Source organism: Thunnus albacares, chromosome 6 (genome assembly GCF_914725855.1).
Source record: "Thunnus albacares chromosome 6, fThuAlb1.1, whole genome shotgun sequence".
Classification (NCBI taxonomy): domain Eukaryota; kingdom Metazoa; phylum Chordata; class Actinopteri; order Scombriformes; family Scombridae; genus Thunnus; species Thunnus albacares.
Genome location: NC_058111.1, coordinates 13,033,934 through 13,046,339, shown reverse-complemented (window position 1 = coordinate 13,046,339; position 12,406 = coordinate 13,033,934). Strand labels below are relative to the sequence as shown.

Sequence of the window (12,406 nt, the reverse complement as noted above, 5' to 3'; positions counted from 1 at the left end):
TATTACTGAATGAGATACATTTCTATCCAATGATCAAACTAAGAAAGAGGACATTTTTGGTGAGATGTTTTATACCACTGAGTAAAAAATGTGTTTCACCTGTTGTATTCCAGAAAAAATCACCTTCACGAATGCACCTTCACCACAAGAGTTTACTGAAGGAGACAATGCGAACATTGTCTGTGACGTTGTCAGTTCACCTCCACCCACAGTCCTCTGGAAATACAAAGGAGCAAGAATACAGATGGAAAAAGATGGTAAGATTCTCTGGAGACAGCATATCGATCATATTTTCATTTCACTCACTTATGAGGCAGCTTTCTGATTGTTCTTTGACTTATTTTAACATTTTTACTGGGCCTGAATGTTTTTTCATCTCTAACTCTGATGAGTGATGACTAATGAATAATAATGATTTTAAATACCCTTTGTTTAATTTCATAATGGTTTGCAAAATGTTTTGCATTAAATGTATATAAAAATCTGTCATATTCAAAAGATTGTCAAAATTCTGTCATGACTCAATACTTTGTGTTCCTTGTTCATCTTTTGAAAGCAAAAAATGCAGTCTTGAGTTTGTGAATCAATGTAGTGTCTTGAGTTGAGTTTACTGTTAAAGTTGAGTTTACAGTTTGATTTGTAACAAGGTAATATGCATGATCAAGAATAACAAAAACAACATTAACATAAGGCATATTTTAAATGAAAATACCAAATTAAAAGCCAAACTGGAAATGATAGTAATTTTATGCAACTGTAATAGATATTGATTACCTAGTACAAGACTGCATAGTCCAAATACATCCACAGGCACCTAATGACTAAGCTATAATTGATATGCAGATTTACCAGTGTTTTGTGACTTGAAACTTGAATGCCCTGCTTTCGTTGCCATCCTTCTCCTGGGTTTATTCTGTGCTCTGAAAGGAAAAATTAATTTGATTTTGAATTTGAAAATACATTTTGTGCTCTGTTATTCACCCTTGACACTGAGCAATATCGTAATGTGTATGGTATTGTAACAAAAAAAATAATAACACAAGCTCGTGTGGGCTGTAATAGTATTACCACGATTAAATTTATTCAGTTCACATTTCATCTCAAACTGAGGGAGTGCTTGTGGGCTTTGGCCATATTTCTCTCTTTCTAGCACAGGTGGAGGATTGGGCATGTTCACAGATATGAATTTGACAGAGTGGAAATAACATAATCTGTGTCCAAAAAAAGCTTGTATTTTCTGTTGTTTTTTTTTTCATTTTTATCCAACAGTACACCCCAGACTGAGAAGAATATTGCTTATTCCCAACACAAGTTGAGCGCAATGAAAAATACATAAATTCAACATGAAGATTGTAATAATACAAAGATGTCAGTGATGAAATCAGAGTTTGTGTTGACAGCTAATTCAGACGCCAGTTTTCTTCTCTATATTTATGGCGTTCCATTACATCACCATGTAATCCTCTTGATAGGAAAACAGCAGCTCATCTCAACTCAACTCAACTTTATTTATATAATATATATATATACATATAGCACCTTTCATACAAGTATGCAGCTCAAAGTGCTTCATATAGCAAGATTAAAATAACACAGGCAAAAAAGAACAAAACAAAATGTTAAAAATAAATTAATAAAAGTCAATAAAATAAAATAAACACCAGGGATAAAAAATAATATCAAACCAGTGATAAAAATTTTAAAAATAAGGCTATAACAGTACTGTAAATTAAAAGCTAAATTATAAAGATAGGTCTTTAATTTCCTTTTAAAAATACAGAGAGCTTGCTATTTTAATATCCAGAGGCAATTTAGGGGCATAAAAACAGAAGGCACCCTCACCAGTACTTGGTTGTACTTATGGGACACATAAGGAACATTTAAAAGAAAAGCGGTAGAGGACCTTAGTGACCTGGCTGGAAAATAAAATGAAAGAAAATCTCTGATGTCGGGAGGAGCAAGGTCATTTAAAGCTTTATGAACAAGTAAAATAACTTTCACATCAATTGTAAAAGATACAGGTAGCCAGTGCAGTGTCTTAAGCAGCGGAGTAATGTGATCCATTTCCTGTTTTAGTCACGATTCTGGCCGCAGCAATCTGAACTAGCTGTAGTTTTCTTATAGACTTTTTAGGTAATCCACTAACAAGGTAATTTACAAAAGTCTAAACAGCTAGTCATAAAAGCGTGAATGAGCATTTCAGCATCTTTCTGAGTTGAAAAAGGTCTGACTTTGGCAGTATTTCTAAGATGAAAATGTTTTAATGACCTTTTTAAAATGAGAATTAAAATTTAAATCGGAATGTAAAATTTTATGATGTGTATTTTAATCTGTTTGCTAAGACCACCAAGCATTGAGTGCAGTTTTTCTCTTGCTGCTTTGGGTCCTATTAAAAGAATATCAGTTTTCGCCTTATTTAGTTTTAAAAGGTGTTTTACCCATTCATACATTAATGCCAATGAGACAGGCAACGAGAGCATGCAGTGCATTGGGGTCATTTGGCGAGACAGAGATGTACAATTGTGTATCATCAGCATAAAATGGTAATCGACATGGTGATGGTTGATAATTTTTTCAGCTTATATAATGAAAACAAAATTGGGCAGAGAATGCTTCCTTGAGAAATACCATATTCAGTACCATGAGTCTCTGATACATAAGCACCTAGGCTGACAAAAAACTGTCTAATACTTAAATAAGACTGAAACCAAGCTAATACAAGGTCAGAGACGCACCCATTTCTCAGGTCTGTCAATTAAAATTTTGTGGACGATTGTGTCGAATGCTGCACTGAGCTCTTTCGCATCAAGTACTTAAAGTGAGTGACTTGTAACATATAAGACACCTGATGATAGCTTTATCTTCTGCTTCCTCTCAGTTCGGTTTAAGGTGCTGAGCGACAATCACCTTCAAATCCGTGGCATAAAGAAGACAGATGAGGGCGCGTACACCTGCGAGGGTCGCCTCATGGCTCGCGGCGAGATTGATCTGCGGGTCATCAAGGTCGTTGTGAACGGTTAGCACCCCTTTCTCTCATTGCACTACTTCCTACTCCTTTTTGTTCTTGTGTGTATTTTTATGTGTGGCAGGTGTCCCATGAAGCTTAAATAAGCTGTAGATCCTTAGAGGCGACCAGGCTCAGCATCAATGTGGAAACAGTTGCCAAGAGCAACCATGTATCAAAGATGATCCATGCTAATGAAGTCTGTTTCCCTACAACTTCTGAGCCTAGCAAATGAGTGTGCCCAAAATAAGTGTTCTGAATTTGTTACTGCCTCTGTTTCTGTTTTCCCTCCTGCCGTCTATCTATTTAACTATCTATGCTTGTACAGCATCTATCTGCCTATTTGTTTGCCTGTGTATTTATTTTACTATTTATCTATTTCTCTGTGTGTCTCAGTGCTCCCTACCATCAGGGTATGGCAGTCAGAGGTGAATGCCACAGCAGATGTCGGGCAGGCTGCCATGTTGACTTGTGCCGTTGATGGCTATCCTGAACCCATGGTGACCTGGACAAGGTAAAACTCTGCTGGGAGCTGGAGAGACAAATACATTCAACATTTGCAGCACTACAAGTCAGATGCCACCATATTGCCCAAGCATTTTAAACAACGCATCAGTTGATATTTAATATGTAAATCCCATTGCAAACAAGGAGAGAAAGATCTCATTTCTTACCCACATAAACTGCTGTTGGGCCGAACGTTATACACGTCTGGAACAAGTCTATTGAGAAATCAAGTGTAGATGCCTGACTTCCAGTCATATGATGATGATGATAATAATAATAATAATGATAATGATGATGAAGTGGATGCTGCTGCACATAAGCAACAAAAAAATAAAGGACTTGTATTTGTATGTATTTGACTGAAATTTTCCAGTGACAGTCTGCACGTTTGGAGGTTTGTAGAAGGTTTGTATTGCATTAGTGATGCAGTATTGCATTAGTGAAATTTGAACAGTTTGCCATCATGCAGCTGAAGGCCTCAAACACTCAAGGATATTAGTAATATTCTGCTGACTGGTTTATTCATTGCAATAGGATACTTAATCACAGGGTATCAAAGGTGCGTGTAAACCACTGAAACCTGAAGCCTAAAGTGTCATCAATAGCTGCATTGTTCTGTGTATCTGAATACAGCCATTGATAGGCTCCTGCTTTGTTAAACTGTTCTCGTTTCCAAGACAGCAGTTACCTTTGAAGACAATTTGAATTTGGGGACACAAAGTGCAAACAGCCCAGGAGCTACTGTTGGCCTTGGTTTTTAGCATTTCGTGGCCCTTGAAATCACCTTTTTGTACTTGTGCAGTTCACATCTTTGCACATTTAAGATGTGAAAGACAGCACCTGTACTTTATTCAAAGCTGTATTGAAATAAGTGATTGCAACAAAGGGAAGAGAATTGTCTTTTTTACATGCCTGGCAATTTTGACAAACAATTCATACTCTACCAGGATAAAATTAAAATACATGAGCCATTTCTGTGAAAATGGATTCAACACCAAATGTCAAAAAGCTTACAATAGAAAAACATTGTCGCTGAATATTACACGTATGTTCTGAAAAGATTTTTAGCTCTGAAATGTTCTGCTTGCACCTTTACTTACTTCTTCATTCAATTATTCAAACATTTAGTAATCACAGCATATTTTTAAAAACCGAACGGTCATAAGGTTCTTTTCAAAGAGCAGCGTGTAACATGGAGCAATTTACAAATGGATGTAATGTTCAACATTTGTGTTGGTCTGTCATGTTTTTTTTCCCCACAGGAACCAAATGGTTCTTGAGGCAGGAGAGAAGTACAGCTTTAATGAAGATGGCTCAGAGATGTCAATAATGGATGTTACCAAGCTGGATGAAGGAGAATACACCTGCATTGCCAAGAACAAGGCCGGGGAAAGCGATCAGGAACTCAGTCTGAGAGTATTTGGTGAGTGGGAATGTTTTCTGTACTGTATATATATGAACTGAAGTGACAATATGAAATGTTCCAAGTGTGTGGGAATGAGGGATAAGAGTATGTAGGTGGGGAAAGAACAATTGTATGGTTATGTGTCTGTTTTCTAAGGGAAACAAGATGAGTTGTTGTTTCAGTGTGGGATGTGATTGTTTCATGTGAGGATGGATCTTAAGGATTTGGAGATCTGGCCAAGTGGGATGAGCGAAGCTGAACCCTGAAGTCTTTTCATTTTTGTTTTTACTTTGTCATGTAACGACTACTATAATTTCAATCACAGTGTCAGTCCAGGTTGACAGATCCTAAAGGAATAAGTCAAATAAACTAAAAAATTAAACAAAAATGAAATTTTGGGTGACATTTGCCATTAACATTTACATTGAGACTGTTGGCGCAGCTTATTCTGTAGATTTCCATGTACTCACCTGTCAGTATTGACTGATGGGATATTTATACTGTGCACACTCAGCCTTAAAGCCTCGAAATCTTAGTCTCAACTTTTAAGTGTTTTTCTATAATATTGAATATTCCATGACTAAGTAAGCAAGGAAGATAATGTTCAAGAAAAAAAAACATCCTCAGGTATTATTTATTTAACAATTTAAGGCTCAAAAACTCATCTGCTTCATCCAAACACGTGTGTGTGTGTGTGTGTGTGTGTGTGTGTGTGTGTGTGTGTGTGTGATTTCATAAATTTGATTGACTGTGGCCGGGCAACGGAGTTAAATAACCTCATAAATGTTGTCAGATTTTGATTCAGATATTGCTAAATTTTGATTGATGAAGGGAGTATGTGACATCACCTTTTTCTAACTGAGACACATCCATAAAAACAACAAGAGGAGCACAGACAAAAATACAAAGATCTCTCGAGTGGAAAAAAAACCAAAACTGTTCTTTGCCAGAACATTTTATGTCCATGTTGGACCCAGTCGTTCATAGTTAGAATCTGATTGAAAAAGTCGTTTGTCAGGACCTCTTTAAATAGGAGTACACTGTAATAAGTAAAGCAAATAGTTTGACAGCTGAATACCTCTAAAGAAAATATGTTCTGTATAGAGAAGTATGGAGCTGTAGTGGCAGCAAGGTTTGGGCAGAATTTGTTTTATCTCTTCTCTTCATCTCCACCATGACCGACATACTGAAATTCAAGTGCATTTGTTATGCAGACGCTTTTTAGAGCCATGGTGCACCTGCACCAATGCTCAAAGCAGCTCTGCCTACTTCACTTGCTGACACACAACAACAGTGTGGTTACTGTTATTGAAACTGCAGGCCACTGTTCATTTATTTGTGCTGTTTCAAGGTTCACTCACTCACTATGCTGTATGCTAGAACGTGATTCCAGTGTTTTGCAAAGAATCAGAAGTGTCAAAGGGCTTACATAGCTGATACAGAAATGATAGTTAGCTCTGGTCCCAATCCTGCAGATAAGCTTTCGATATCCCTCGCTGTAAGAACAAACTGTTGCAGCTTCAAATACATTTTATTTAGAAATAACAAAATGTAAAGACAGCTGTTCCTTTGTTCATGTAATAATTATTGGTTGAGATAACAGCATTTTAATATACGTTCGCAGTTGCTTTTGTGTACCGGATATTGTAAAATACTCATTATGTTGAATAGGCTTACATCTGTATTGCTTGTAGGTATTGCTTAATCCATGCATTCATCTTTCATAGAGTGGAATAAAAAGATGAGAGTGCATGCACAGCTGCACGCTTCAAAAGAAGCACTCCAATTTCCTTAGCTCTGCTCATGTCACACCGTTGGCACCCTGCTGTGCTTTCAGGGTAGCTCAGGTGTACTGTAACTTGACAGGTCGCTCAAATGTAAACAAATATGAAGACCGGGTCTTTTGAGATAGACTAAATAAATTATTACATGAATTAAGTTTGGATCCACACAAGTTTGCCGCCACTGCCGGGAATGGGAAAGCTTAAATACAGTTTTGCTGCTATAAAAATCCCCCTCACCTGTCAAGCTACTGATCCTCTTCCTTCCTTTGAACTCATCCCAAATCCTTAGAGCTGCTCTTTTACTTATTGTACTTGTACCGCTAAACCACCTTGCTGTCTTTTTATGCTAGTGCGGTTGTGATGATTTTGTGTTTGTGTTTTACAGTCAAGCCTAAGATCACATACATTGTAAACCAAAGCACTTCAGAGATGGAGGAGCAGGTAACTCTGACTTGTGAGGCTTCAGGAGATCCAACTCCCACCATCAACTGGAGCTACGATGGGCGTGTCTTCACCGAAGGAGAGCAGGTAAAATATGTGCAGAAGTGTGGATTACAGTGGTAGCTAAATATCTAAGTGGGTACTCAGCTTTGGTTCTTGAGGGCTGATGTCCTGCAACATTTTTCCTCACCTGGCATTAAGTAGACTTATATTAACTGTGCCCCTGTTGCTTACTACACACTAATTATTACCACTAATTTTAACTCCGTTTGAAGAAAGTAGTAGACGCTGAAAAAAATTACACTAAAATAATTAATGTAGAAAAAAACTAAAAAAAATAATTTTGTTGGAAATTGGTTATTGCTCCCTTAACTTGTGGTTTGATTGACATCACTGCATCAATTATACATAACGTACAAAATAAAAAAGTACATTTCTTGAACAGTAATTTTCCTAACAGTATATTCGATAAAACATTAGTTCCTGATGTGGAATCAGGACACAGTGACTATTAACCACCTGGGAGGAACAAAAACCTGCAGGACACCGAGGTTTTAAAGAAAGGAATTGAATACCTTTAACCTAAATTTAAGAGGTATATCGATCATGTGCAGGTTGGGGACTTTTTTCAGTTTCATTGTGAAACACTCTCAGCAAGGCTGGTGTACTGCCGATAATTTCCCCTAAATTAGCAGCTCCTTCGAGATGGCCCAGTGGATCTCATGTAATTAGCTCAGCAATACAGTACTCAAGCAGTAATGTGGAGTACACTCAGATCTGACTTGAGTTTTCCCAAATGTCGAGAAAATCAACATCAGAAACCCAATTATAACATTCCCAAAATAAGCAAGCAATTTGAGGCAATAATTAAACTCCGTCTGCTTCTTGTGTTTGCTAGAGTAAGCACTTGAATGATTAAGTGTTGATTTAGCATTTTCAATCACCATTACCATTACTCTGCTCATGCTGGTGATTGAAAATATTCTAAGTTATACAGTAATGTTATAATTTATATTTTTTTTTATCAGTGGATAAACTGCTGCCATCTTTTAAATTTTTTTTTTAGTGCTGCAATGGTTAACTTCATGGGTTTTACCCACCATTACATCCTTGATACTACTGTATGTTTCCTTGGTAACGTCTTCTACAATATTCCATCCACAAACCATCAAAAACAATGAATACCTGATTGGTATTCTGGTACATCTGTTGCCCACATGACCTGGTTCTTCAAGGTCTTGGTGTCTTGCTACAGTTGAGAAGTAATGAGGGGGGTAAACGCTTCGGAGATATATTGTAGTTTATGGAGTAACTCTGGAGCCAGTGTATTACATGCACTACATTTTCTTCCTACAGGCACATCTAAACAGGATCTATCAGGTATGAAATCTGCGTGGCACAGAAATGTGCTGGAGTAGTGTTGCAAAATATGCCTCCAGATTTGACAAAAGCCCCACTAAAATCAAATAATCCCTTTTTTATTGAAAATTTCCCAGCCGTTTCTTGAAAACCCCAAGGAATGATCTCATTAGCGTTCATGAAATTGATTTGACTGTTGCATGCTTTCCCGGTGTAGCCCAAAAAACTTCACTGATCTTGTGATGTAGAGCTTATCTCATGAGATCAGATGAAAATATGGTTAATGACATAAAAAAGGGAAACGCCATTTCTGTGTCGCTGTTACCTGATCATTTCAAACTTTCCATAACAGCATGAGGTTGCCTGGATTTAAAGCCCAGCTCAGTCTGTCATCTCCATAATACTGTAGATTGTCTAACATTTTAGTCATTATCACAAATCGAGGGTAAAAGCAAGATTCCTTAAAGTGATGCTCCTCTTTAAATCTGTCTTTTGAGGGTCAAACACTCACCCCTGCAGACTTTGCTCAGCTCTATTTTGGTGAAATAATATTATACTGTAAAATCTTGATTATAGAAGTGGCCAGTGAAGATGTGGATTATGCACAAATTGAAGCAGACTACAGCCACAGTGCGGTGTGGAGAACACAAGTATGGACTTGTTTTACAGCCTCCTGGCCTATTGGGGTCAGTATGTGATTATCCAAAATAGATTTTGAGTGGAGCATCACTTTGAGTGCAAAACACGCTACCACTATACAGTATGACGCAAGTCGTGAGATGCCTATTTTTTTTTCTTTGTAAGCCCACACACCCATCATGGTGAGTCGCACTGACACACGGGCGCACCACCCAGTAACAGTTTACACCTCCTGTTATCCAGTGAGGATGCACTGTGAGAGGCAGCATTTTTTTTTTTTTTTCACAGAATATACCTCCAAGCTACTGTACCTCTTTTGTCAGTGACACGTCGTCCTCTTTTGAGGTCTTGGAGGTGTCATAATGGATGGAGGAGAGACTCATCAGAGGTGTAGAGGAATACTCATAGCTCTACATCGACCTACAGTCTCACCATTATACGTCATAAAAACATTCTCTGGCTAGCTTTATTATAGATGTGAAAATTGACTCTGAGGAAATGAATGAAACACAGAGGCTTTCTGTTATTAATAAAAATATATATTACCCACCCATTTTCTGCACTGTCGTACTGTTGACGTGCAGCACCATGGCATGTCACATGACACGCGTCATGTGACGCACAGCTGTGCCGTGGTGACGGTGTGTTTTGCACTCTAGTCCGCAGTATGCTTTGTGATCTATGGTCATCTCTTCACAGCTGTCTTCAAAGAAATGATTAGCAGCCTTACTGAATCACTGTAGTGTTTAGTAAGAGTATATGCAGAAGAGACTGCATTGCTTATATTTTCCTTTATAGTTCTGATTCTAAACAAGGAAACTGATTTTCACGGTGGGGCTATAATGGATGCATGATGAAATGGCTGCTAATTGTTTAATTGTCTTGTTCTGTTTGATCATCTGATGTCTGTCTATCATGCTATCTGTAATCATCATAACAGCTGTATTTCATCTAGGATGGGTGTAACAGATGAAACAACATTCATTTGGGGTTGACACAGTAAAGTTAAATAAATGCAGCTGTAGCTCCATCGCAGGATTTTCGCATTAAAGGACGGGTTCACAAATTTTCAATACAATAGTCAGGAGCCCAAACAAACATTGAAATAGTTTTTTCTTGCCGTAATCATTCCTTCTGTTCATACTGACCATTAGAAGATCCCTTCATAATGTACTTACAATATAAGTGATGGGGCCAAAATCCACAGGCCTCCTTCTGTGCAAAAATGTGTTTAAAAGTTTATCTGAAGCTAATATGAAGCTTCAGCTGTCCAAATTAGTCAATTCAAGTAGATATCTTTCAATGTCAGAGTCTTTTTAGTGCCAAAGTCCTTCTTTTTGTTACTATACTTCTAGCTCAACAGAGAATCACTGTCTGAGGAAACACAAAGAGGGAATGTGATGCTAAAAAGACTGTAAATGTGGCAGATAGCCCCTTGATATGACTAACTCAGACTGCTGAAGGCTCATATAAGCTCCAGATCACCTTTCTAAATACATTTTTTGCACAAAATGACGATGTGGACACACTGTGTATTTTGGCACCCATCACATAGACAGACCGACAGACAGACAACTTTATTTATCCAGAAAGGGCAATTCAGTTTGGCAGTGTACCCAGACCATGCATAAGAAGAGGAAAAAACAACAAAAAAAAAAACAAAAACAGATCTATGCCAGAGACAGTCAGTACACAGGTTCTCACAGACATGAAAATAAATGAACAATAAATAGATGCATAATAAATAAGTAAAATCCTAGTCCCAACAATAACAGGTCCCAAAATGAATGGTTAAGACAAATAAAAACTCCAAGAGTATGGAAATATTATTCATTCCACATACTGCTATCCAGGTTTAACAGCCTAATGACAGAAGGAATGAGAGATTTTGAAAAACGATTTGTCTTCACAGGTGGCGCTGTAAAACGACTGCCTGATGGCATTAAAGTGAAGTCAGAGGACAGGATGTGATCGGGTTGGGAAACTATTCCCCGTGCTTTTTTGACCACCTGTCTCTCCCACAGAGAATGCAAGTCTCTTACCCATTATCTTAGAACAGACCTTCACAATATTGTAGAGGTAGTTCTTGTCCTTGACAGAGAGACCCTCAAACCAACAAATAAAAGAAAACATTAAGATATTTTCTATAAAGGACTGATAGAAAATACATCAAATTTCCTTACAGACATTAAAAGAATTTAACTTCCTTAGCAAGTGAATCCTCTGTTGGCTTTGCTTCACAATACTCTCAGTGAATACTTAAAATACTTATAAGTGTCAACGATCTCAACAATGTCACCATGGATAATACTTCAATTGAAAGTGCTTTTGAAGGGGGTCTTTTAATGGCCAATATGAACAGGAGAAATGATTGCAGCAAGGAAAACCTCTTTCAGTGCTCATTTGGGCACCTGACTGTTGTTTTAAGACAGACTTGGAAAAACTGTGAACCCATCCTTTAATATATCGATGTGATTTGAGATTTTTTTATATCGGTCAGAAAACCAGTACAGATCTATACTGTGCCATTTTAGATGTGTGGTGGTGATGAGTAGATCGAATTAATTAGCTGTTTATTTGAACGTGTTTTCAGTTCTTTGGCTCCCTAGTCGATCAGTTCTTTCATTTCCTCTCTAAAGAAGAGTGGTTACAGCGTCGTATGTACTGTACAATACAGAATAACACATATTACACTTTATTCACATACAGTAAACCTGCTGTTTGTTTTCAGATGTGAAATTGGGTTGCATACAAGAAGAGGATTTTGGGAGTAGTATGAAAAATCCCAGCAGGGTTTAATAGTTAGCTAGTAATTAGTTTCAATTTCACAAAAACTCAATTTCTCTTTTAAGTTATGGGCTACTGCTCCAGAAATAATAATGTCCCCCTCAATTTTATAAACTGAAGCCCTGACTGCACAGGAGACTGTGGACTGTTAAAGGAATACATTCACATTTTGGTAAATAAGTCATTAGATCACTTTTGCTAAATAGTAAAACATCAAGCAGCCGTTACACCACTGCAGCAGTGTATCAGTAAACATTTTGCATTTGAAGGACTATAGTGTCTTGTCCTGGTTCAATACACAGTCTAAATATAATTAGAAAGATGCTAATTTTGAAAAAAATCACATCACATTATTTATTCATTTGTATGTTGTTGTGACTTACTGCTATTAAACTAGAATCAATCCTCCAACAAATAAACCCTGTTAGGGTTTATTAAACTGAAATGTAACACTTTTATCATTTTCAATTTCTCAATTAC

General features: G+C 37.3%; 1 protein-coding gene across 14 annotated transcripts in view; it reads left to right on the top strand.

Annotated features, from left to right (window-relative positions):
• Positions 1–12,406, top strand: part of ncam1b (neural cell adhesion molecule 1b) — a 73,265-nt gene that overhangs the window by 35,253 nt on the left and 25,606 nt on the right. For 8 of the 14 annotated variants that reach the window (XM_044353995.1, XM_044353990.1, XM_044353998.1 and 5 more), the window contains exons 4-8: positions 114–257; positions 2,879–3,016; positions 3,401–3,518; positions 4,774–4,934; positions 7,086–7,228. In XM_044353995.1, the coding sequence (XP_044209930.1) occupies positions 114–257; positions 2,879–3,016; positions 3,401–3,518; positions 4,774–4,934; positions 7,086–7,228 (704 nt within the window). Of the gene's footprint in view, positions 1–113; positions 258–2,878; positions 3,017–3,400; positions 3,519–4,773; positions 4,935–7,085; positions 7,229–8,497; positions 8,522–12,406 lie in introns of all 14 variants that reach the window. The other 6 variants (XM_044353991.1, XM_044354001.1, XM_044353989.1 and 3 more) reach the window with 1 other exon arrangement.